This window comes from Tasmannia lanceolata, unplaced genomic scaffold, assembly GCF_043159265.1.
Source record: "Tasmannia lanceolata isolate RefF3 unplaced genomic scaffold, GAP_Taslan_0.1 ptg000003l, whole genome shotgun sequence".
In the NCBI taxonomy this organism is placed as follows: Eukaryota; Viridiplantae; Streptophyta; class Magnoliopsida; order Canellales; family Winteraceae; genus Tasmannia; species Tasmannia lanceolata.
Genome location: NW_027518680.1, coordinates 28846047 through 28870728, shown reverse-complemented (window position 1 = coordinate 28870728; position 24682 = coordinate 28846047). Strand labels below are relative to the sequence as shown.

Here is a 24682-nt window from a genome sequence, read left to right as displayed (position 1 = left end):
TAATAAAGACCGGACGTCTTTGAATTCACCATCCGGAAGAAAATAAAAAGATCCGAACCGAAACGTAGGAGGCGACGCACTAAACGTGCGTTTCAGTTCGCATCGATGTTCCAGAACCGAAAGATTGTTCGAAAAAAGTGGTAGATAGCCGAAAAAAGTGACAGGGGTGCAACACGAGGACTTCCCAGGAGGTCACCCATCCTAGTACTACTCTCGCCCAAGCACGCTTAACTTCGGAGTTCTGATGGGATCCAGTGCATTTGTGCTGGTATGATCGCACCCAGCATGCCTCTCCATTGTCAAAGTAATAAAGAGTTTCCACTCGCATTGTCGTACGAAGTCCGTTTAAATGAAAGTGCGAAAAAATCCTGCTAGATGACACCGGATGGACGATCCGAGCATGTCGGGAAGCCGGATGACCGCCAGGGCTGTCATCGCGCGATGAATCTTCCCGAGTACCCCCGAATCAATATAAGAATCGCCACGATCTGACGGGCGGATCAAAAGTTATCGTCGGAACGATATTTGTGCACCAAGGGTAGCTCACGGCCAGTAAACACCTTCCGACCGGATTCATGACTCGCATCCACTAGTACACTCATCCGCTATAGCCTGTACGTCACTGAATCTAAACAAACCCCCGCTATAATTTGACCGCAAATGAAATGTCAGAACGAATTCCGTTTATCGAATCAAACGACACTATCACCCCGCCATAATAAAGACCGGACGTGTTTGAATTCACCATCCGGAAGAAAATAAAAAGATCCGAACCGAAACGTAGGAGGCGACGCACTAAACGTGCGTTTCAGTTCGCATCGATGTTCCAGAACCGAAAGATTGTTCGAAAAAGTGGTAGATAGCCGAAAAAAGTGACAGGGGTGCAACACGAGGACTTCCCAGGAGGTCACCCATCCTAGTACTACTCTCGCCCAAGCACGCTTAACTTCGGAGTTCTGATGGGATCCAGTGCATTTGTGCTGGTATGATCGCACCCAGCATGCCTCTCCATTGTCAAAGTAATAAAGAGTTTCCACTCGCATTGTCGTACGAAGTCCGTTTAAATGAAAGTGCGAAAAAATCCTGCTAGATGACACCGGATGGACGATCCGAGCATGTCGGGAAGCCGGATGACCGCCAGGGCTGTCATCGCGCGATGAATCTTCCCGAGTACCCCCGAATCAATATAAGAATCGCCACGATCTGACGGGCGGATCAAAAGTTATCGTCGGAACGATATTTGTGCACCAAGGGTAGCTCACGGCCAGTAAACACCTTCCGACCGGATTCATGACTCGCATCCACTAGTACACTCATCCGCTATAGCCTGTACGTCACTGAATCTAAACAAACCCCCGCTATAATTTGACCGCAAATGAAATGTCAGAACGAATTCCGTTTATCGAATCAAACGACACTATCACCCCGCCATAATAAAGACCGGACGTGTTTGAATTCACCATCCGGAAGAAAATAAAAAGATCCGAACCGAAACGTAGGAGGCGACGCACTAAACGTGCGTTTCAGTTCGCATCGATGTTCCAGAACCGAAAGATTGTTCGAAAAAAGTGGTAGATAGCCGAAAAAAGTGACAGGGGTGCAACACGAGGACTTCCCAGGAGGTCACCCATCCTAGTACTACTCTCGCCCAAGCACGCTTAACTTCGGAGTTCTGATGGGATCCAGTGCATTTGTGCTGGTATGATCGCACCCAGCATGCCTCTCCATTGTCAAAGTAATAAAGAGTTTCCACTCGCATTGTCGTACGAAGTCCGTTTAAATGAAAGTGCGAAAAAATCCTGCTAGATGACACCGGATGGACGATCCGAGCATGTCGGGAAGCCGGATGACCGCCAGGGCTGTTATCGCGCGAAGAATCTTCCCGAGTACCCCCGAATCAATATAAGAATCGCCACGATCTGACGGGCGGATCAAAAGTTATCGTCGGAACGATATTTGTGCACCAAGGGTAGCTCACGGCCAGTAAACACCTTCCGACCGGATTCATGACTCGCATCCACTAGTACACTCATCCGCTATAGCCTGTACGTCACTGAATCTAAACAAACCCCCGCTATAATTTGACCGCAAATGAAATGTCAGAACGAATTCCGTTTATCGAATCAAACGACACTATCACCCCGCCATAATAAAGACCGGACGTGTTTGAATTCACCATCCGGAAGAAAATAAAAAGATCCGAACCGAAACGTAGGAGGCGACGCACTAAACGTGCGTTTCAGTTCGCATCGATGTTCCAGAACCGAAAGATTGTTCGAAAAAAGTGGTAGATAGCCGAAAAAAGTGACAGGGGTGCAACACGAGGACTTCCCAGGAGGTCACCCATCCTAGTACTACTCTCGCCCAAGCACGCTTAACTTCGGAGTTCTGATGGGATCCAGTGCATTTGTGCTGGTATGATCGCACCCAGCATGCCTCTCCATTGTCAAAGTAATAAAGAGTTTCCACTCGCATTGTCGTACGAAGTCCGTTTAAATGAAAGTGCGAAAAAATCCTGCTAGATGACACCGGATGGACGATCCGAGCATGTCGGGAAGCCGGATGACCGCCAGGGCTGTTATCGCGCGATGAATCTTCCCGAGTACCCCCGAATCAATATAAGAATCGCCACGATCTGACGGGCGGATCAAAAGTTATCGTCGGAACGATATTTGTGCACCAAGGGTAGCTCACGGCTAGTAAACACCTTCCGACCGGATTCATGACTCGCATCCACTAGTACACTCATCCGCTATAGCCTGTACGTCACTGAATCTAAACAAACCCCCGCTATAATTTGACCGCAAATGAAATGTCAGAACGAATTCCGTTTATCGAATCAAACGACACTATCACCCCGCCATAATAAAGACCGGACGTCTTTGAATTCACCATCCGGAAGAAAATAAAAAGATCCGAACCGAAACATAGGAGGCGACGCACTAAACGTGCGTTTCAGTTCGCATCGATGTTCCAGAACCGAAAGATTGTTCGAAAAAAGTGGTAGATAGCCGAAAAAAGTGACAGGGGTGCAACACGAGGACTTCCCAGGAGGTCACCCATCCTAGTACTACTCTCGCCCAAGCACGCTTAACTTCGGAGTTCTGATGGGATCCAGTGCATTTGTGCTGGTATGATCGCACCCAGCATGCCTCTCCATTGTCAAAGTAATTAAGAGTTTCCACTCGCATTGTCGTACGAAGTCCGTTTAAATGAAAGTGCGAAAAAATCCTGCTAGATGACACCGGATGGACGATCCGAGCATGTCGGGAAGCCGGATGACCGCCAGGGCTGTCATCGCGCGATGGATCTTCCCGAGTACCCCCGAATCAATATAAGAATCGCGACGATCTGACGGGCGGATCAAAAGTTATCGTCGGAACGATATTTGTGCACCAAGGGTAGCTCACGGCCAGTAAACACCTTCCGACCGGATTCATGACTCGCATCCACTAGTACACTCATCCGCTATAGCCTGTACGTCACTGAATCTAAACAAACCCCCGCTATAATTTGACCGCAAATGAAATGTCAGAACGAATTCCGTTTATCGAATCAAACGACACTATCACCCCGCCATAATAAAGACCGGACGTCTTTGAATTCACCATCCGGAAGAAAATAAAAAGATCCGAACCGAAACGTAGGAGGCGACGCACTAAACGTGCGTTTCAGTTCGCATCGATGTTCCAGAACCGAAAGATTGTTCGAAAAAAGTGGTAGATAGCCGAAAAAAGTGACAGGGGTGCAACACGAGGACTTCCCAGGAGGTCACCCATCCTAGTACTACTCTCGCCCAAGCACGCTTAACTTCGGAGTTCTGATGGGATCCAGTGCATTTGTGCTGGTATGATCGCACCCAGCATGCCTCTCCATTGTCAAAGTAATAAAGAGTTTCCACTCGCATTGTCGTACGAAGTCCGTTTAAATGAAAGTGCGAAAAAATCCTGCTAGATGATATCGGATGGACGATCCGAGCATGTCGGGAAGCTGGATGACCGCCAGGGCTGTTATCGCGCGATGAATCTTCCCGAGTACCCCCGAATCAATATAAGAATCGCCACGATCTGACGGGCGGATCAAAAGTTATCGTCGGAACGATATTTGTGCACCACGGGTAGCTCACGGCCAGTAAACACCTTCCGACCGGATTCATGACTCGCATCCACTAGTACACTCATCCGCTATAGCCTGTACGTCACTGAATCTAAACAAACCCCCGCTATAATTTGACCGCAAATGAAATGTCAGAACGAATTCCGTTTATCGAATCAAACGACACTATCACCCCGCCATAATAAAGACCGGACGTCTTTGAATTCACCATCCGGAAGAAAATAAAAAGATCCGAACCGAAACGTATGAGGCGACGCACTAAACGTGCGTTTCAGTTCGCATCGATGTTCCAGAACCGAAAGATTGTTCGAAAAAAGTGGTAGATAGCCGAAAAAAGTGACAGGGGTGCAACACGAGGACTTCCCAGGAGGTCACCCATCCTAGTACTACTCTCGCCCAAGCACGCTTAACTTCGGAGTTCTGATGGGATCCAGTGCATTTGTGCTGGTATGATCGCACCCAGCATGCCTCTCCATTGTCAAAGTAATAAAGAGTTTCCACTCGCATTTTCGTACGAAGTCCGTTTAAATGAAAGTGCGAAAAAATCCTGCTAGATGACACCGGATGGACGATCCGAGCATGTCGGGAAGCCGGATGACCGCCAGGGCTGTCATCGCGCGATGGATCTTCCCGAGTACCCCCGAATCAATATAAGAATCGCGACGATCTGACGGGCGGATCAAAAGTTATCGTCGGAACGATATTTGTGCACCAAGGGTAGCTCACGGCCAGTAAACACCTTCCGACCGGATTCATGACTCGCATCCACTAGTACACTCATCCGCTATAGCCTGTACGTCACTGAATCTAAACAAACCCCCGCTATAATTTGACCGCAAATGAAATGTCAGAACGAATTCCGTTTATCGAATCAAACGACACTATCACCCCGCCATAATAAAGACCGGACGTCTTTGAATTCACCATCCGGAAGAAAATAAAAAGATCCGAACCGAAACGTAGGAGGCGACGCACTAAACGTGCGTTTCAGTTCGCATCGATGTTCCAGAACCGAAAGATTGTTCGAAAAAAGTGGTAGATAGCCGAAAAAAGTGACAGGGGTGCAACACGAGGACTTCCCAGGAGGTCACCCATCCTAGTACTACTCTCGCCCAAGCACGCTTAACTTCGGAGTTCTGATGGGATCCAGTGCATTTGTGCTGGTATGATCGCACCCAGCATGCCTCTCCATTGTCAAAGTAATAAAGAGTTTCCACTCGCATTGTCGTACGAAGTCCGTTTAAATGAAAGTGCGAAAAAATCCTGCTAGATGATATCGGATGGACGATCCGAGCATGTCGGGAAGCTGGATGACCGCCAGGGCTGTTATCGCGCGATGAATCTTCCCGAGTACCCCCGAATCAATATAAGAATCGCCACGATCTGACGGGCGGATCAAAAGTTATCGTCGGAACGATATTTGTGCACCACGGGTAGCTCACGGCCAGTAAACACCTTCCGACCGGATTCATGACTCGCATCCACTAGTACACTCATCCGCTATAGCCTGTACGTCACTGAATCTAAACAAACCCCCGCTATAATTTGACCGCAAATGAAATGTCAGAACGAATTCCGTTTATCGAATCAAACGACACTATCACCCCGCCATAATAAAGACCGGACGTCTTTGAATTCACCATCCGGAAGAAAATAAAAAGATCCGAACCGAAACGTATGAGGCGACGCACTAAACGTGCGTTTCAGTTCGCATCGATGTTCCAGAACCGAAAGATTGTTCGAAAAAAGTGGTAGATAGCCGAAAAAAGTGACAGGGGTGCAACACGAGGACTTCCCAGGAGGTCACCCATCCTAGTACTACTCTCGCCCAAGCACGCTTAACTTCGGAGTTCTGATGGGATCCAGTGCATTTGTGCTGGTATGATCGCACCCAGCATGCCTCTCCATTGTCAAAGTAATAAAGAGTTTCCACTCGCATTTTCGTACGAAGTCCGTTTAAATGAAAGTGCGAAAAAATCCTGCTAGATGACACCGGATGGACGATCCGAGCATGTCGGAAAGCCGGATGACCGCCAGGGCTGTCATCGCGCGATGAATCTTCCCGAGTACCCCCGAATCAATATAAGAATCGCCACGATCTGACGGGCGGATCAAAAGTTATCGTCGGAACGATATTTGTGCACCAAGGGTAGCTCACGGCCAGTAAACACCTTCCGACCGGATTCATGACTCGCATCCACTAGTACACTCATCCGCTATAGCTTGTACGTCACTGAATCTGAACAAACCCCCGCTATAATTTAACCGTAAATGAAATGTCAGAACGAATTCCGTTTATCGAATCGAACGACACTATCACCCCGCCATAATAAAGACCGGACGTCTTTGAATTCACCATCCGGAAGAAAATAAAAAGATCCGAACCGAAACGTAAGAGGCGACGCACTAAACGTGCGTTTCAGTTCGCATCGATGTTCCAGAACCGAAAGATTGTTCGAAAAAAGTGGTAGATAGCCGAAAAAAGTGACAGGGGTGCAACACGAGGACTTCCCAGGAGGTCACCCATCCTAGTACTACTCTCGCCCAAGCACGCTTAACTTCGGAGTTCTGATGGGATCCAGTGCATTTGTGCTGGTATGATCGCACCCAGCATGCCTCTCCATTGTCAAAGTAATAAAGAGTTTCCACTCGCATTGTCGTACGAAGTCCGTTTAAATGAAAGTGCGAAAAAATCCTGCTAGATGACACCGGATGGACGATCCGAGCATGTCGGAAAGCCGGATGACCGCCAGGGCTGTCATCGCGCGATGAATCTTCCCGAGTACCCCCGAATCAATATAAGAATCGCCACGATCTGACGGGCGGATCAAAAGTTATCGTCGGAACGATATTTGTGCACCAAGGGTAGCTCACGGCCAGTAAACACCTTCCGACCGGATTCATGACTCGCATCCACTAGTACACTCATCCGCTATAGCCTGTACGTTACTGTAGACACCCCATTTTGACCGTACCCTAAACCCTCCAATTTTATGCAAAACCCCGACCAAATCAATGAGTTAGCACCCCAAATTTCATACTAAGCTAGCTTAGGATCCCATCTAGGTCCCTACAAAATTTCGTCGAATTCCGAGCGCGTTTGCCTAGCGAACGAGATGGGAGAGTGTCCGTAGTGTAAACCAGAAAAGGGGTGTGAATTATCCTGGAACGGTGCAGAGCAGATTTTGAATAAGACACGATTTCAATGTGCGCTTATCAAATTTTCCGCCCAATGGTGCGCCCATCAACTGATAGTGCAAATATCAATCCCCAATAATGCCTTTAAATACTCATTCAAAGCCTCATTTTTGGGAAGGAGGTGTTTTTCATTTTCTCATAAAATCTGAGAGAGGGAGAGAGAGAGGGAGAAAACCAAACCCCCAAACCCTTTTCTCTTCTTCTCCGGTCAGCCTCCGGCAAAATCCAGCTAAAACTCCGTCCGGCGTCCTCCTTTTGATTTGTCTTCTTAGTTAACCCCTAGGCTGCTGTTTTCCTTTCTCTAGAAGCTTTGATTTTGTATTTTAAACCCCATCCTCTTCATAAACCCTAGATCTAATGGCTCAAGTTTTGTTTATATTAGCTTTTAGTCATAAATCCGAGCAAGGATTCCATTAAATCTACTTGTGATCACCCTGATTTTGATGAGCCCAATTCAGATCTGAGCATACGAGAATTTGAGCGAAAAAGAAGAAGAAGAGGAAAACAAGAGCTAGAAATCTGCCCGTTGTGGTTTTCATTCGAGCATTTGCAAAAGGAGAAGGTCAGTTGTTTTGAAGTTCTATTCAATAACTCATTTTCAGTTCAATCAGGTAAATCATTTATGCTTATTCATATTTGAAGTTTTGTACTGTTTAAATAAGGAAATTCCTTTGTAATTTTGATTTGTAGCATACGAGGTTCGCTACCTTTGATTTGGATCTACAACAGTTTTGTCTTGTGCTTGCTTTCTTTGATAATCACCTAATTATATAATAGTTCTAGAGATTGATTTTATAAGAAGAATTCATTTACAGGAAGGTTCAAGTTTGGTATTATTTTGCGTCTTTGAATTTTGTTTTGTCAAAAAGAAAGAGATAGCATAAAGAATTGGAGACTCTGTTTCCCAATGGAGATAAATCACTTGCTTTGTGTCTCTCGTTTGCGCACTGATTGTATATTAGAGTAACATTAGTAATTTTTCTTTTATAAACATGTATTGCTAATATTTAAAAAAAAAAAGAGAAATAAATTTTGGCCTTTTGACTAGATGTTCAGAACTTTAGGAGATGTCATATTCTGTGTTAATGAAGTTAGTTTTGATTGGAAGTAAAAGTGACTTGGTATAAAGCTCAACGCAAGGAGATTTCCATGATAGTGTTATTGTTTCTTTTAGAATTCTTATTAATTGACATCGTGTAGGGAATCAATTTTTTTAAGAAATTGGAGTAGACTTGCACAAGGTTGTTTCGGCAGTGGTCATGCCGAGGATGACAACTCCTCGAGTGTTTGACACAGAGGCTGCAGGGGCAAGCCATGCTGCTGGTTTTGTCGTTGATAAGCGAGGGGGAATCATACTTAGTAACAGCCATGTTGTTAAGCCTAGGCCGGTAGTCGCAGAAGCAATGTTTGTCAACCGCGAAGAAATTCCAGTACATCCTATGTACATGGATCTTGTTCATGTTTTGGTTTCTTTTGTTACGACCCTGGGGCAATACAATTTCTTAAGTACAATGAGATTCCTCTCGCTCTTGAAGTTGCATGTGTTGAACTAGAGATCAGGGTGGTCGCCATTGCTTCTAGGACAAAAGAGGCATCTAGTGTTTCTCCGGTGATAGATTGACAAGAATGGAAGGGATGCATTTGGAAGTAAGTGGAAGGCCGTAACTATTACTCGTGGTACATATCAGGTGGCATTCCTTCATAAAGGATTTGACGAGACGCGCCGGCTTGGACTTTGTAGTGAAACAGGACAGATTGTGAGGCATGCATCTTCTATTGATAAAACTGGAGTGCTTGTTATTGACTCTGTGATGCAGGTACAATTCCCGCCACCAGTTTCTGGGCGGTTTTTAAACCGCGTTTTTAGGCAAGTAAACGACAGAATTTGAGAAAATGATAAACTACAAAGTTTTAGTTTTTTTCAAGATCTTTCCAGCAAGTACTCGTGATCGAAATGTAGAGCAGTGGATAAAAAGTTATGCCTGTTTTAGTGGACTGTGTCTGCTAGTATTAGGCTAGTAAATGCATTTGAAAGTTCTTTGGTTACTATAAAACAAAATGTCTTGATGGAAATTTTAAAAGCATGATGATGTTGTTATCATTTCCCATTTTAGTTTAACTATAGTATAATATTTGTCTAACCCATGCTTATGAGCCCATTTCATTTGTAGCACTTGGGAAGTTCTGTACTCGTTTTTCTGATTGCACTATAGAATAGCACTTGTGAAGTTCTATACTCATATGTTTGCAGAATCATTTGTTCCTTTTGAAAGTATTAAATATTAGCATAGTTATATTTGTTATATTTGTTAGTTATTTCCATTTAGTTTGGGTATTTTTATTTGGAACAGGGAGGGCCACCCAGTTTTGTTGAATGTATTGCTATAGCTTGTATCTTCTTTTGGAAATGTTTTGTGAAAGATCCTTTGAGATTTTTAATGGCTTGTTGGGTGAATTTTTATGATCATTACTTATCCCTTGTTTGCCTTTTCCTCTGGGAAGTGATATTCTTATTGCTTGATGGAATTTGTCACATATCCCTCAATATATGCTTGTATCGTGATCGGAGTTCATCCATGGTTTTATATCACATTCTATATTTGATTTCCGAATGCGTTCTGGTTGATTTTTTTTTTATTATTATTATTTTTAGGCTAATTAGATGTATTTTGTTTGCAAGAATTCCAAGTCTTGAATTTCTAACACTGTGGATATGGACATAGTTATATGCTACTTTGATTACATAATTGCTTATTCTAAAATCATAGTCATTATATGCTTAAATTGTTTTCTATTTACTCCTTTGGTCATTCAAGACTACTTAGGTCTCATTGATGTTATTCTTTCCTTCATTGTAGGGGCGATGAAGGCGTTAGCCCAAGCCCATCATTTTAGAGGACTTACTAAGTCCTAGTAGCATTCTCCCCTCTTTTATTTAGTAGGCTAGCCCAGCCTTTTAGATGTCTTTAGACACTTGTCCTTTTATTGCGAAGGCGATGAAGGTGATAGCTCAAGCCCATCCTAGGAGACTTGCCCAGTCTTGCTAGCATTTTTCTCTATCTCATCTCTGTGCCTAGGAGACTTGCCTAGTCTCGTTAGCAATTTTCCCTATCCTACCTCTGTGTCTAAGAGACTTACCCAGTCTCATTCTCTTGCTAAACCTCCTCTTTGTGCGTCCTTTGGTTTTGGGAGAACACCTTACTCGGCTTGGCAACATACCCCTACTCTTATGGGTATTGGGATGCACATTTGTTACACCCTAGGGCTAGGTAGCTGTCCGGCCCGGCTGGGTGTTTTACCTTTGCCAAATATGCACAGGGTCTCTTTTTCCTTATTACTTGTGAGCTTTATTTTGGTTTGATAGTCCACTAGCATAGGAATCCGTCCTTAGTCTAGAGAGTCAGTCCTCTTGTTCAGGAATCAAATTCTATCATCATAGGGGTTAGGATTTTATCCAACCTTTCATCAGATCATGTTCTTCTATCCGCTCTTGCAAGGTATAGGATGCTGTCCAACCCTTGCAGAGTCGTGTTTCTGTCTTTTTCCCTCGCAAAGCATAGGATGCTGTCCGACCTTTGCGGGATTCCAGAAGTGTACTCTACTCTTATGATGATAGGATTCTATTCTCTGGTGTCAAAAACAACAAAAATATTTCAAAAACACTTAAAAACATCAAAAACATCTGAAAAACCAAAAATCTCAAAAATCTTGAGTCATTAGGAGTAGTTAGGAAATCTGTTCCGAACTACGTTGGCTTGATCCCTTTCAACAGGGTACGTAGTGCAGCTTGGGATCCACATCCCAAGTCCAGCCAAACCTTTAAAAAAAATAAACATTTCAAACCTTTCCAAAAATACAAAAATTCTTCGAAACCTTTTTGAAAAAGATCTTCCCCTAGAGTTAGGAGTCAGTCTTAGCTATTTAGGGTGTTTTAGAGTTAGGAGTCTGTCCTGATTTGTTGATATGGTGTGTCCTGTCGTGTGAGTGTCCCTAGAGTTAGGAGGCCTCAAGTTGATCGGTTAGACACTTAGTCCAACCGATGGCTAGACTAGGAAGCATATAGTCAGCCCATGGTTTTCCTTAGGTTGCATAGCCTAGATACACGTAGGATGTAGGGCCCACCTGCATTAGCTTAAGGCTAACCAACTTGCATTAGTTAGGGCATATAGAGTCCTAAAAATTACAACTCACATGAACTTAAGCAATTGTACAAAAAAGCTTTAAAAATCAGTCGAGTTTAGTGGAATTGAGTCTGGGATAGCGGTTCTAGATGGTTAGGCATAGTAGTTTAGAATAGGGCATCGAACTACGTTGACTCCGATTCTTCCCGAGGCCGGGATACGTAGAGCAGCTGGGATGGACGGCCATCTTGGTCCGAGTCAGGTCGCATTAGAGTTAGGACTCATTTTGTCCAGTCAGGTATAGAGTTGATTTGTGTTGTATGTTTTTGCTGTGTTTTCTTACTTTCATGTACAGATCCTATACATTTAGCTGTAACATGCATGTGTTTGCACACCAGAACTTAGACACCCATTAGGCATGTCACTTATAACCTAGTTTTGCTTAGGCGACACTTCTTTCATTTCTTTTATGTGTGCTTATTATTCATCTCCGAGACATGCATGATTAGATAGACGTCTTCTCGGAGATATTGATTCCCATTTCATATGACTTTTGCCCAAAACTCTTCAAAATCATTAAGTAAATGGCATAAGAGACCAGGTGCTTGCACTTGGGCGGACGAGGTGCTCTTTGGACCTTCCGAATTCGTAACCAGGCACGAACCTTCTTTTATATCTCTGGTTATCCGTTGCAACAGAGCATAGTATGGGATCCTTGGCCCACTTCCTTGGATGGCGACTCTTCTTTGTTTAAGGTACGCCTCGAATCTGGGCTAGTCCCCGAATCGAGAGGTATCTCACCCTTTATCGCCACTCATGCTGTGAGGGGCACTTCTTTCGAGAGTTCCTTGGTAGAGCTCTCCATTCACGTGGATGATCCTGAGACTGTTAGCGCGTGGGGGCACGTCCCTCACCGCGACTCTCTCGGATTGGGGTCCACAGGCTGGCGACTCTGCTGGGGATATCTTTCGAGATATTGCCTAACTCTGTTAAAATGCCATTTGTTATTAATTTTGAAGAATTTTGAGCTAAAATCATTATAAATGGGAATTTAATCGCTTAGAATCCAGGGGCACCAAATATGTGTTTAAAACAAGGGATTCACACACTACACAGCATACATCATTTTGTTTTTTAATTTTCTATTATTGATTTTATTATTATTGGCTCCACGGGATAGATATAATACGTGCCTCATGGGATATCACTATCCAGATGGTGCTGTTGTATCTATTACCAAGCTATGCGCCAGTGCTGCAGTCGTAAACACTCGGTGTACTTGTGTTTACAGCAGCCGGTGAGCAATGAAGCATACTGTATATAACACTCGGTGTACTTGTGTTATATACTTAAAGTATGGATCATATGCATAGTACCCGATATATTGAGTCCGGAGCTCCACTTTCATTTTACATATATTATGTACTTGGATATATTTGTTGATTTAGTAAAACCTAATTAGGAGTTGCATGTGCTTATATATATATTGCATTCATATAAGGACGAACATGTGTTGCTTACACTTGTTGGAGCCTAGATTTAGGAGCCATATCCTATCCATAGATTATTGTAGCTCACCTTATGTGGCTACAACGCGGTCCTAGTACACTCACATGTCTGTCTTGAGTCAAGATTCCTGACTCTGCGGAATTATATTTAGGGCTGGTGCCCCTGGTTAGGATATATATGTATATATTGATTATTAGATTAGGGCTTACTCCTTTGTAATGTTTCCTATCTAATCCAATCAGTCATTTTCTTTGAGATTTAGATTTGGTCGGTGACTTCTATTTGTCATCGTTATGACCATGGTCTTTTTTTTTCTGATCTTTTGATCATAGATCCGATTCATACCTTGTATCATTGATCCATATTCCATATATTTAGATTAGGGCCTACCTCTTAGTTAGGTTCTCCCTCGTAATCTAATCAATTATTTCTAGTTATCCATTCTGTGGATTATCATTAGATTATTGGTTCTTTATCCATGATCTATTCCTTGATCTATTTGTTTTAAAATTGATCCGTGTTGTTCATTATTAGATTAGGGTTTACCTCTTAGTTAGGTTTTCATTCCTAATCTAATCAATTATCCCTATCTATTCATTCTTTTAGATTATGATCAGATCGATGGCTTCTAATCATCATTCTTATGGTCACGATCTATCCTTAGATCTTTTGGTTGCAAATTCAACCCATCTCTAAATGTCGTCATTCATGGTCAGTCCCTCACATCCCTCCGATGACCATATTCTGTTGTTCACTCATGAGCCTATCTTGCCACCATCATTTGAGTGCAAGTATCCTTGCTGGGAGTTCTATACTACAGAGATTATTCATATACCCTTGAAATGACTTGTGGGGTCCCTTTGTGTGGCCGTCATGCTGCCAATTTTTACCCAACACATTTTCAGTGTGATCGCCATTTTTTGGGATTGTTGATGAGTCATGTGTTTATCTTACCATAATCCTTCTTCCAATTGTTATGCTGTTGGTTCTTACCCAAGGGAGAGATGTGTTTGTATTATCTCTTGTTTCAACTTGTGTATAACAATCAACGAGATTGTCTCAAACTAAAATTAGTGTTTGTCATTTCCATGACAGGAGTCAGACCTAATTGACTTTACCCATCTGCTGCACCGGTTTCCTTTCATTTTACCCTGATAAAATGGCTCTACCTATGGACATCCTAGCGGAAGTGGTAGAAGTTTTGAGGGAAGTATCTAGAGAAGTGTCAAGTGTGAAAGAAGAGGTGGCCCTTTTGAAAACAAAAGATGATGGACAATCCGTGATTTCTGAAATGGTAGAATTACTGAATGAAGTATCTAGAGAAATGTCAAGTGTGAAGGAGGAAGTGGCATTTTTGAAAACAAAAGATGATGAAAAATCCATGATCTCTGAGGACTCTGTAGTCCAAAATCATCCTCCTGTGACTCTTGATCCTATCAATTCCATGATAGCACATATTGGTGATTCTGAAGAAGAACTTATTGAAGAGAAGTGTTTTACACCTCCTACTGTCGTAGGAAAGGAGAAAGAATTTGCTGACGAGGTTGAGAAGCTGTCTCCTTTGATCCCTACTCCTGTCTCGGTCCCAGTATCACATATTGATAATTCCAAGGGCAAGCAACATGTCGAAGAGAAGTGTCTCTCATCTCTCATTTCAGTAGGAAAGGTGAAGGAGCGTGTTAAAGAAATTGAAGAATTAACCATTGATCACCAAAGCGTGAAGAATCCAAGGAACGATAGCAAATCAGTTGTTGATTCTAAGAAGATCAACATTATTGAGTCATCTCATCAAGCACCTCAACATGTCATGCAGAAGTCTGGTCAAGGAGAAGAGAACCCAGCACAGAAGCCTAAGAAGAAGTTCACTCCATTACCGAAACCTCCAGCGGTCATTCTCCGAAAACTTGTTAAGGATGGACAGTTGAAACTTATGGCTCAGAAGCCACCTCCTAAGGTTCTTCCAAGGTTCTACAACAAGGATGAATACTGTGAATATCACCAAGGCCTTGGTCACATCACCAATCGTTGTCGCTCCCTCAAATTTGCGATCCAGGACCTCATAGATAGGGACCGTCCCATTTGGCCCGGGTTTAATGCTAATCAGAATCCTTCACCTAGACGTGTTGATATTTCTCAAGCTGCTACTAAATCTAACTTGACGGTTGAACCTTTTGAAGATCCCTCCGTCATCATTCATCCCACATTTGAACTAGGAGATACTTCGGCTGCAAATTTGGGAATGTCAGAGTTAGAAATGTCAGGAGGTAGTTATATGCCAGCGGCATCGTTACCGATACCAGTTATTGAAGATCATCTTGAAGCCGGGTCAACAGGACCTACACCAGGGTTGAATCCCTAGTTATGGATATCATGGAGGAAGGAGTGCCACCCATAACCTTCAGTGCCAGCCCATTACTGACGAAGAAGGGTTTTGTTTTGTTAAGTTTGTTTTTCGTTGAGTGTACACCAACTTTTTTCTCTCAAAGTTGGTAAGTCTTATTGTGTCAATGTGAAAAGAAAAATAAAAAGAAAGAGTCATGTTTGTCAGTCTTGTTCATTCAAAGTTTGTTGTTTCCGTTCTTTGTCAAGTCTAAGGTAGAGCCCATTGAGGCGCGTCGAAAAAAAAAAAGAAAAAAGAAAGGAAAGAAAGAGTGTTACCATTGTACATCCAATTTTCAATTCAATAAAGTTGTTGATTTCATATCTTTGTTATTCTATGATTCACTCTTAGATCTAATGTTAAAAATAACTAAAGACACCCTTCTCGGATGAGAATGCAGACGAAATTCCCCTCGAGATCTGAAACATGATCAAACGAGAGGAAGAGCGTCGAGCATAGCCACTCAAAGAAGAAATCAAAGCTGTTGATAGTGGTATTGAAATCCGAAACTCGGAAAAGATGGATTGGCAAAACTTTATCTCCCGAGGAGAGCGAAGAATTGATAAACCTATTTAGAGGGGGTTCGAGGTAGTCTTGCTTGATCCTATAAGGATAAACAGAGAGAACGCCCTGTTGTTGTGAAAAGCAAGACTCCATCAGCTTTAGATATCAGTCGAAAAGCAAAATCCCAGAGAGTGGAGCATCAGACACCCAGTCAAGCTAATGAGAAATTTAGCGAAGACCTTCAGAAAATGAAGTCATCAATTTGAGCCCGAAAAGGGCACTTGAGCTACATATTTTCAATGAGATTCCGAGATGGAATGCTTCAAGAGTAAGGACATGCCTAATGTCTAGAAAAAAAAAGAATATGAAAGAAAGACAGAAGGAGAAGGGAATGCGTCCCTAAGACAACATCTTAGAAAAAATCAAAGACCCAAGTGATGGAGTTTATGAGATAGATTGAATATCAGAATTGTCTCCAACATTTGGAGACTATCGAGAGCGATATAATCTTGAGCATTCAAGATATTCGAGAAGCGCACAAGTTTAAGTGGAGCACCGTGGTTGAAGTCTTGCTCAAAAATACCGCCAGACTACTCGACAAAAATATTCAAAGCTGTTGAACCTTATTTCTCAAAAAGCTTGTATGTCAAAACACCAGGAGGCCATCCTTGGACGTTTGAGCCTTTATAGCCAAAATCCCAATGTTTAAAAACATCCTTTTGTGAGCCCTTTGAGCCAACATTTTAAAACCAAACAATTTTTTCAACCACATTATAAACCAGGGGCATTTTATGCACCCGAACTACGCGGACCTGATCCCCAACTCTTCGGGGGTACGTAGGCAGTCTGATTAATTCAGATTCGGTCAAAACCTTTGGGGATAAAAGCTAAATCATCCCCCTTTCAAAATTTTGAAGCTAAAAAGCTAAACCATTCTTTGTTAAACCCCAAAGCGAACTACGCGGATCTGATCCTCCATTTTTGGGGTACGTAGGTAGTCTGGCAAGACCAGATTCGGTCCAAATCGTTTGAACTTCCGATATCCAACCCTTTTGAACCCGAGCCTACCTATAAAGTTCTTCTGGTGAAACGAGCAAAGGTTCAAGGCAATTGAAAACAAAAACAGAAAAAAATGAAAGGAATGAGAGTCTGAAGACCCACTAGGTTGAAAACCTGAAAGGGCGGCCTAGAGTCAAGCGTTTGCTAAGTCAATAACCAAATGAGCTGGCTTATGCAAAATGGGGGTAGCAGTCTGATGGATTGAGAACTGAAGAGTCAATCCAGTCAAGGGTGAAGACTTTCCAAAAAGTGAGCTGATAAGACATGGAAGGAGTTCCTCGATTATGGAGAACTTTAAAGTTTAAATAGTATGAGGATTCCAGGCAAAAGCTGAGGCAAATGGTTTGCTAGACCAGAAACCTGGAATGCAATAATCATGAGTTCCCACCAGAGGAGACTCGAAGAGATGAAGAAGCCATCACTACACAGGGCAGGATCTTAGAATTCAAGTAGTGTCAGTAAGATTTACTTTGACACCTTTCTAAACTAGGGGCATTGAAACTGAGCAATCCAAAGGGGGTGGTAATAACCATGACAAAAATCCTGATGGAGGAAATTAGTGCCTCTTGACATGGTTTTCGAAATTATTCTGAGAGCGGCTAGCCTTACCATTTAAAAATACACATCAGGTCTAAGGGTGAATCAAAAGTTAGTCAAGTCCCTTGAATAATGTACATCTTCTTTGATAGAGTCTTGGAAGTCTGTTCCTCATTCTTATCTATTTTCCTTTCAAGGTCCAAAGTTGTCTGGCACTGGGAGAATGGGTGTATACTTTCCAAAGTGAAAAAAAAAAAAAAATTCTCAGAATAGACCCTGGTTTAGGTATCAGAGAAAGGCAAGAAACATCATGTTCTGACATGATGAAGATGTCAAGTTTCAAGCAGATGGTGGTGGAAAGAACGAACCTCAAATAGTGGTCAACGAAAGGAGAAGTCTTTGAGCTTAGTCATTATCCCATCCTTATTCCAAAGAAAGAACCTATGTAAACCCAAATTTTCCTACCTATCCTGGTTTTACTTTCCTTGGAACTCTTGTCATGGAAGTATAATACACTAGGGGCATCTTTTATGACTTGCGTCATAAAATATATCAAGCACACAAAGGCAATCAGTGCCAATGTTTATAACAAGTTGAGGTAAGAGATATGCGAACACATCTAAAGCCGAATCACTAAACTCCTCAAATGAGCCCTCTTTTTAAAAGAGTCAATTTCCAAAGAAAATCAATTTCTCCAGCGGAGTCTAGAATTTGCTCCCACAACCTTCAAAACCTCAGCAGAATGCTTTTCACCTGTCAAAGAAGGGCCGATATCCAAATCCCTACAAGTTATCTGAGTCCAATTCTCAGCAAGGAACTCGTACTCTCAATTTTCTCGGTAAGAGACAATCAATCTAAAAAAAAAAATTCTCATTCAAAATCAATCAATTCTCAGCAATACCCGTTGGTTTCCAAGGTTCTTCGTGGCTTGCGATTCAGGTACACTATGGACCCTCGCTTTTAGTGGCTCTTCATGATCTGCTTTTCAAGTTGTATCTTGGACCCACTATCCATACTCATTCTATTCATCTCCATTGCTTGTCATTATCCTTGTTCATTCTTGGCTCTTCATGGTCTACCAGTCAGGTACACCATGGACCCTTGCTTCCTAAGTGGCTCTTCATGATCTGTCCTTTAGGATATATCATGGACCCACTATCCATGCTCATTTCATTCATCTCCATTACTTGTTGTTATTCTTGTTGGGCTCTTCGTGGATTATTACCACGAACCCCAAATTTTGTACTAGGCTCTTCGTGGCTTATGGCCATGGACCTTAGATTCATTTGCGTGGCTCTTCATGGCTTGTTGCCGTGGACCTCGATTACTTCTTGGCTCTTCATGGTCTACCATTTGGGTACACCATGGACCCATGCTCCCCGAGTGGCTCTTTGCGATATGTTCTTCCAGATATATCATGGACCCACTATTCATAGTCACTCCATTCATATCTTTTACATGCCATTGTTTCTGCTTGCTGGGCTCTTTGTGGCTTATTGCCATGGACCCCAGATTCAAGGCTGGGCTCTTCATGGCTTATTGCCATGGACCCCAGATTCAATGCTTGGCTCTTCATGATTTCTTGCCATGGACCCTAGACTTATTGCGTGGCTCTTCACGGCTTGTCATCGTGGACCCTCGATTACTTCTTGGCTCTTTATAGCTTATGGCTATGGACCCTTGATTCCCAGTTTTCTAACCCACCAACCATCTCATGTCTTTCTGGCGAGGCTCTTCATGGTTCATTGCCATGGACCCTCGACTCCTGTTTACCTGGCTCTTCATGGTTTGCCACCGTGGACCCTCGTTCTCTGCAAGGCTCTTTGTGGCTTATTGCCATAGACCCTTGATCAAAATTTTCATTCAACTGTTGTTCTTTCTTGTCTAATTTGGTGAAAGGCTGGACCGCAGCTCTATCTAGTTATTTTGTTGTTAGCAATAAAAAGTCAAGTCATGATCCGTCGTTCCACAGTGTACCGACACCCAAGTGCGGAGTCAGGAATACCTGTGTGATCGATGTGTTACTCGAGTTATATGTCTGGTGGGAGGCTATCTCACCAATTTGTTTTGAATGCTGAGTTATGTGTCCAGCGTTTCACCAAATTACTCATAAGTCATGTTGAATGAGAAATTTTAAAACCAAATTCTCCTTGATAGCATTCGCCCCGAGCGTAGAAAAAAAAAAAAAAAACAAAATCTCTCTTAGAGCATCTCTGAGAGCATCAAGCAAATAATCAAAAGCCTATTTCAAGACCCCTGAGGCACCCATTCCATTTTCAAACCCCTGAGGCATCCATTCCATATCACAACCCCTATGGTATCTGATCATTCCAACAATCCAATATTCACAAAATCATCTTCTTCATTCTTCTTTCTCTCCAATCATTTTTGGGCCAGCCAAAATGGATTGTCTGTTCAGCTTTGACATTCGCGCGACAAGCACGCTCTGCCAAAGAGGGGCATCTGTAGACACCCCATTTTGACCGTACCCTAAACCCTCCAATTTTATGCAAAACCCCGACCAAATCAATGAGTTAGCACCCCAAATTTCATACTAAGCTAGCTTAGGATCCCATCTAGGTCCCTACAAAATTTCGTCGAATTCCGAGCGCGTTTGCCTAGCGAACGAGATGGGAGAGTGTCCGTAGTGTAAACCAGAAAAGGGGTGTGAATTATCCTGGAACGGTGCAGAGCAGATTTTGAATAAGACACGATTTCAATGTGCGCTTATCAAATTTTCCGCCCAATGGTGCGCCCATCAACTGATAGTGCAAATATCAATCCCCAATAATGCCTTTAAATACTCATTCAAAGCCTCATTTTTGGGAAGGAGGTGTTTTTCATTTTCTCATAAAATCTGAGAGAGGGAGAGAGAGAGGGAGAAAACCAAACCCCCAAACCCTTTTCTCTTCTTCTCCGGTCAGCCTCCGGCAAAATCCAGCTAAAACTCCGTCCGGCATCCTCCTTTTGATTTGTCTTCTTAGTTAACCCCTAGGCTGCTGTTTTCCTTTCTCTAGAAGCTTTGATTTTGTATTTTAAACCCCATCCTCTTCATAAACCCTAGATCTAATGGCTCAAGTTTTGTTTATATTAGCTTTTAGTCATAAATCCGAGCAAGGATTCCATTAAATCTACTTGTGATCACCCTGATTTTGATGAGCCCAATTCAGATCTGAGCATACGAGAATTTGAGCGAAAAAGAAGAAGAAGAGGAAAACAAGAGCTAGAAATCTGCCCGTTGTGGTTTTCATTCGAGCATTTGCAAAAGGAGAAGGTCAGTTGTTTTGAAGTTCTATTCAATAACTCATTTTCAGTTCAATCAGGTAAATCATTTATGCTTATTCATATTTGAAGTTTTGTACTGTTTAAATAAGGAAATTCCTTTGTAATTTTGATTTGTAGCATACGAGGTTCGCTACCTTTGATTTGGATCTACAACAGTTTTGTCTTGTGCTTGCTTTCTTTGATAATCACCTAATTATATAACAGTTCTAGAGATTGATTTTATAAGAAGAATTCATTTACAGGAAGGTTCAAGTTTGGTATTATTTTGCGTCTTTGAATTTTGTTTTGTCAAAAAGAAAGAGATAGCATAAAGAATTGGAGACTCTGTTTCCCAATGGAGATAAATCACTTGCTTTGTGTCTCTCGTTTGCGCACTGATTGTATATTAGAGTAACATTAGTAATTTTTCTTTTATAAACATGTATTGCTAATATTTAAAAAAAAAAAGAGAAATAAATTTTGGCCTTTTGACTAGATGTTCAGAACTTTAGGAGATGTCATATTCTGTGTTAATGAAGTTAGTTTTGATTGGAAGTAAAAGTGACTTGGTATAAAGCTCAACGCAAGGAGATTTCCATGATAGTGTTATTGTTTCTTTTAGAATTCTTATTAATTGACATCGTGTAGGGAATCAATTTTTTTAAGAAATTGGAGTAGACTTGCACAAGGTTGTTTCGGCAGTGGTCATGCCGAGGATGACAACTCCTCGAGTGTTTGACACAGAGGCTGCAGGGGCAAGCCATGCTGCTGGTTTTGTCGTTGATAAGCGAGGGGGAATCATACTTAGTAACAGCCATGTTGTTAAGCCTAGGCCGGTAGTCGCAGAAGCAATGTTTGTCAACCGCGAAGAAATTCCAGTACATCCTATGTACATGGATCTTGTTCATGTTTTGGTTTCTTTTGTTACGACCCTGGGGCAATACAATTTCTTAAGTACAATGAGATTCCTCTCGCTCTTGAAGTTGCATGTGTTGAACTAGAGATCAGGGTGGTCGCCATTGCTTCTAGGACAAAAGAGGCATCTAGTGTTTCTCCGGTGATAGATTGACAAGAATGGAAGGGATGCATTTGGAAGTAAGTGGAAGGCCGTAACTATTACTCGTGGTACATATCAGGTGGCATTCCTTCATAAAGGATTTGACGAGACGCGCCGGCTTGGACTTTGTAGTGAAACAGGACAGATTGTGAGGCATGCATCTTCTATTGATAAAACTGGAGTGCTTGTTATTGACTCTGTGATGCAGGTACAATTCCCGCCACCAGTTTCTGGGCGGTTTTTAAACCGCGTTTTTAGGCAAGTAAACGACAGAATTTGAGAAAATGATAAACTACAAAGTTTTAGTTTTTTTCAAGATCTTTCCAGCAAGTACTCGTGATCGAAATGTAGAGCAGTGGATAAAAAGTTATGCCTGTTTTAGTGGACTGTGTCTGCTAGTATTAGGCTAGTAAATGCATTTGAAAGTTCTTTGGTTACTATAAAACAAAATGTCTTGATGGAAATTTTAAAAGCATGATGATGTTGTTATCATTTCCCATTTTAGTTTAACTATAGTATAATATTTGTCTAACCCATGCTTATGAGCCCATTTCATTTGTAGCACTTGGGAAGTTCTGTACTCGTTTTTCTGATTGCACTATAGAATAGCACTTGTGAAGTTCTATACTCATATGTTTGCAGAATCATTTGTTCCTTTTGAAAGTATTAAATATTAGCATAGTTATATTTGTTATATTTGTTAGTTATTTCCATTTAGTTTGGGTATTTTTATTTGGAACAGGGAGGGCCACCCAGTTTTGTTGAATGTATTGCTATAGCTTGTATCTTCTTTTGGAAATGTTTTGTGAAAGATCCTTTGAGATTTTTAATGGCCTGTTGGGTGAATTTTTATGATCATTACTTATCCCTTGTTTGCCTTTTCCTCTGGGAAGTGATATTCTTATTGCTTGATGGAATTTGTCACATATCCCTCAATATATGCTTGTATCGTGATCGGAGTTCATCCATGGTTTTATATCACATTCTATATTTGATTTCCGAATGCGTTCTGGTTGATTTTTTTTTTATTATTATTATTTTTAGGCTAATTAGATGTATTTTGTTTGCAAGAATTCCAAGTCTTGAATTTCTAACACTGTGGATATGGACATAGTTATATGCTACTTTGATTACATAATTGCTTATTCTAAAATCATAGTCATTATATGCTTAAATTGTTTTCTATTTACTCCTTTGGTCATTCAAGACTACTTAGGTCTCATTGATGTTATTCTTTCCTTCATTGTAGGGGCGATGAAGGCGTTAGCCCAAGCCCATCATTTTAGAGGACTTACTAAGTCCTAGTAGCATTCTCCCCTCTTTTATTTAGTAGGCTAGCCCAGCCTTTTAGATGTCTTTAGACACTTGTCCTTTTATTGCGAAGGCGATGAAGGTGATAGCTCAAGCCCATCCTAGGAGACTTGCCCAGTCTTGCTAGCATTTTTCTCTATCTCATCTCTGTGCCTAGGAGACTTGCCTAGTCTCGTTAGCAATTTTCCCTATCCTACCTCTGTGTCTAAGAGACTTACCCAGTCTCATTCTCTTGCTAAACCTCCTCTTTGTGCGTCCTTTGGTTTTGGGAGAACACCTTACTCGGCTTGGCAACATACCCCTACTCTTATGGGTATTGGGATGCACATTTGTTACACCCTAGGGCTAGGTAGCTGTCCGGCCCGGCTGGGTGTTTTACCTTTGCCAAATATGCACAGGGTCTCTTTTTCCTTATTACTTGTGAGCTTTATTTTGGTTTGATAGTCCACTAGCATAGGAATCCGTCCTTAGTCTAGAGAGTCAGTCCTCTTGTTCAGGAATCAAATTCTATCATCATAGGGGTTAGGATTTTATCCAACCTTTCATCAGATCATGTTCTTCTATCCGCTCTTGCAAGGTATAGGATGCTGTCCAACCCTTGCAGAGTCGTGTTTCTGTCTTTTTCCCTCGCAAAGCATAGGATGCTGTCCGACCTTTGCGGGATTCCAGAAGTGTACTCTACTCTTATGATGATAGGATTCTATTCTCTGGTGTCAAAAACAACAAAAATATTTCAAAAACACTTAAAAACATCAAAAACATCTGAAAAACCAAAAATCTCAAAAATCTTGAGTCATTAGGAGTAGTTAGGAAATCTGTTCCGAACTACGTTGGCTTGATCCCTTTCAACAGGGTACGTAGTGCAGCTTGGGATCCACATCCCAAGTCCAGCCAAACCTTTAAAAAAAATAAACATTTCAAACCTTTCCAAAAATACAAAAATTCTTCGAAACCTTTTTGAAAAAGATCTTCCCCTAGAGTTAGGAGTCAGTCTTAGCTATTTAGGGTGTTTTAGAGTTAGGAGTCTGTCCTGATTTGTTGATATGGTGTGTCCTGTCGTGTGAGTGTCCCTAGAGTTAGGAGGCCTCAAGTTGATCGGTTAGACACTTAGTCCAACCGATGGCTAGACTAGGAAGCATATAGTCAGCCCATGGTTTTCCTTAGGTTGCATAGCCTAGATACACGTAGGATGTAGGGCCCACCTGCATTAGCTTAAGGCTAACCAACTTGCATTAGTTAGGGCATATAGAGTCCTAAAAATTACAACTCACATGAACTTAAGCAATTGTACAAAAAAGCTTTAAAAATCAGTCGAGTTTAGTGGAATTGAGTCTGGGATAGCGGTTCTAGATGGTTAGGCATAGTAGTTTAGAATAGGGCATCGAACTACGTTGACTCCGATTCTTCCCGAGGCCGGGATACGTAGAGCAGCTGGGATGGACGGCCATCTTGGTCCGAGTCAGGTCGCATTAGAGTTAGGACTCATTTTGTCCAGTCAGGTATAGAGTTGATTTGTGTTGTATGTTTTTGCTGTGTTTTCTTACTTTCATGTACAGATCCTATACATTTAGCTGTAACATGCATGTGTTTGCACACCAGAACTTAGACACCCATTAGGCATGTCAC

The 24682-nt window shown here is 42.1% G+C and overlaps 1 protein-coding gene, 1 long non-coding RNA gene and 10 other non-coding genes across 12 annotated transcripts; 2 read left to right on the top strand and 10 right to left on the bottom strand.

Moving 5' to 3' along the window:
- Positions 1 to 163: 163 nt before the first annotated feature.
- On the bottom strand, positions 164 to 282 carry LOC143872771 (5S ribosomal RNA). The gene has a single exon (XR_013247504.1). It is a non-coding gene; the product is annotated as a 5S ribosomal RNA (ribosomal RNA).
- A 596-nt stretch (positions 283 to 878) lies between these two features.
- LOC143872760 (5S ribosomal RNA) lies at positions 879 to 997 on the bottom strand. The gene has a single exon (XR_013247493.1). It is a non-coding gene; the product is annotated as a 5S ribosomal RNA (ribosomal RNA).
- Positions 998 to 1594: 597 nt separating this feature from the next.
- LOC143872748 (5S ribosomal RNA) lies at positions 1595 to 1713 on the bottom strand. Its single transcript, XR_013247482.1, has one exon. It is a non-coding gene; the product is annotated as a 5S ribosomal RNA (ribosomal RNA).
- Positions 1714 to 2310: 597 nt separating this feature from the next.
- LOC143872737 (5S ribosomal RNA) lies at positions 2311 to 2429 on the bottom strand. Its single transcript, XR_013247471.1, has one exon. It is a non-coding gene; the product is annotated as a 5S ribosomal RNA (ribosomal RNA).
- A 597-nt stretch (positions 2430 to 3026) lies between these two features.
- On the bottom strand, positions 3027 to 3145 carry LOC143872725 (5S ribosomal RNA). Its single transcript, XR_013247460.1, has one exon. It is a non-coding gene; the product is annotated as a 5S ribosomal RNA (ribosomal RNA).
- Positions 3146 to 3742: 597 nt separating this feature from the next.
- On the bottom strand, positions 3743 to 3861 carry LOC143872713 (5S ribosomal RNA). The gene has a single exon (XR_013247449.1). It is a non-coding gene; the product is annotated as a 5S ribosomal RNA (ribosomal RNA).
- Positions 3862 to 4458: 597 nt separating this feature from the next.
- Positions 4459 to 4577, bottom strand: LOC143872702 (5S ribosomal RNA). The gene has a single exon (XR_013247438.1). It is a non-coding gene; the product is annotated as a 5S ribosomal RNA (ribosomal RNA).
- A 597-nt stretch (positions 4578 to 5174) lies between these two features.
- LOC143872690 (5S ribosomal RNA) lies at positions 5175 to 5293 on the bottom strand. Its single transcript, XR_013247427.1, has one exon. It is a non-coding gene; the product is annotated as a 5S ribosomal RNA (ribosomal RNA).
- Positions 5294 to 5890: 597 nt separating this feature from the next.
- Positions 5891 to 6009, bottom strand: LOC143872677 (5S ribosomal RNA). The gene has a single exon (XR_013247415.1). It is a non-coding gene; the product is annotated as a 5S ribosomal RNA (ribosomal RNA).
- A 597-nt stretch (positions 6010 to 6606) lies between these two features.
- Positions 6607 to 6725, bottom strand: LOC143872665 (5S ribosomal RNA). Its single transcript, XR_013247404.1, has one exon. It is a non-coding gene; the product is annotated as a 5S ribosomal RNA (ribosomal RNA).
- Positions 6726 to 7097: 372 nt separating this feature from the next.
- Positions 7098 to 9398, top strand: LOC143862118 (uncharacterized). The gene is made up of 2 exons (XR_013240168.1): positions 7098 to 7876; positions 8515 to 9398. It is a non-coding gene; the product is annotated as an uncharacterized LOC143862118 (long non-coding RNA).
- Positions 9399 to 13862: 4464 nt separating this feature from the next.
- Positions 13863 to 22220, top strand: LOC143854169 (uncharacterized). Its single transcript, XM_077364004.1, has 2 exons — positions 13863 to 20698; positions 21337 to 22220. Exon 1 carries the CDS (start codon positions 14104 to 14106, stop codon positions 15301 to 15303), a length of 1200 nt encoding a protein of 399 aa, XP_077220119.1. The 5' UTR covers positions 13863 to 14103; the 3' UTR covers positions 15304 to 20698; positions 21337 to 22220.
- Positions 22221 to 24682: the final 2462 nt, after the last annotated feature.

Bases quoted from the DNA above. Each gene is read 5' to 3' on its own strand.
- LOC143854169 (XM_077364004.1), top strand. From the start codon at position 14,104: ATGGCTCTACCTATGGACATCCTAGCGGAAGTGGTAGAAGTTTTGAGG.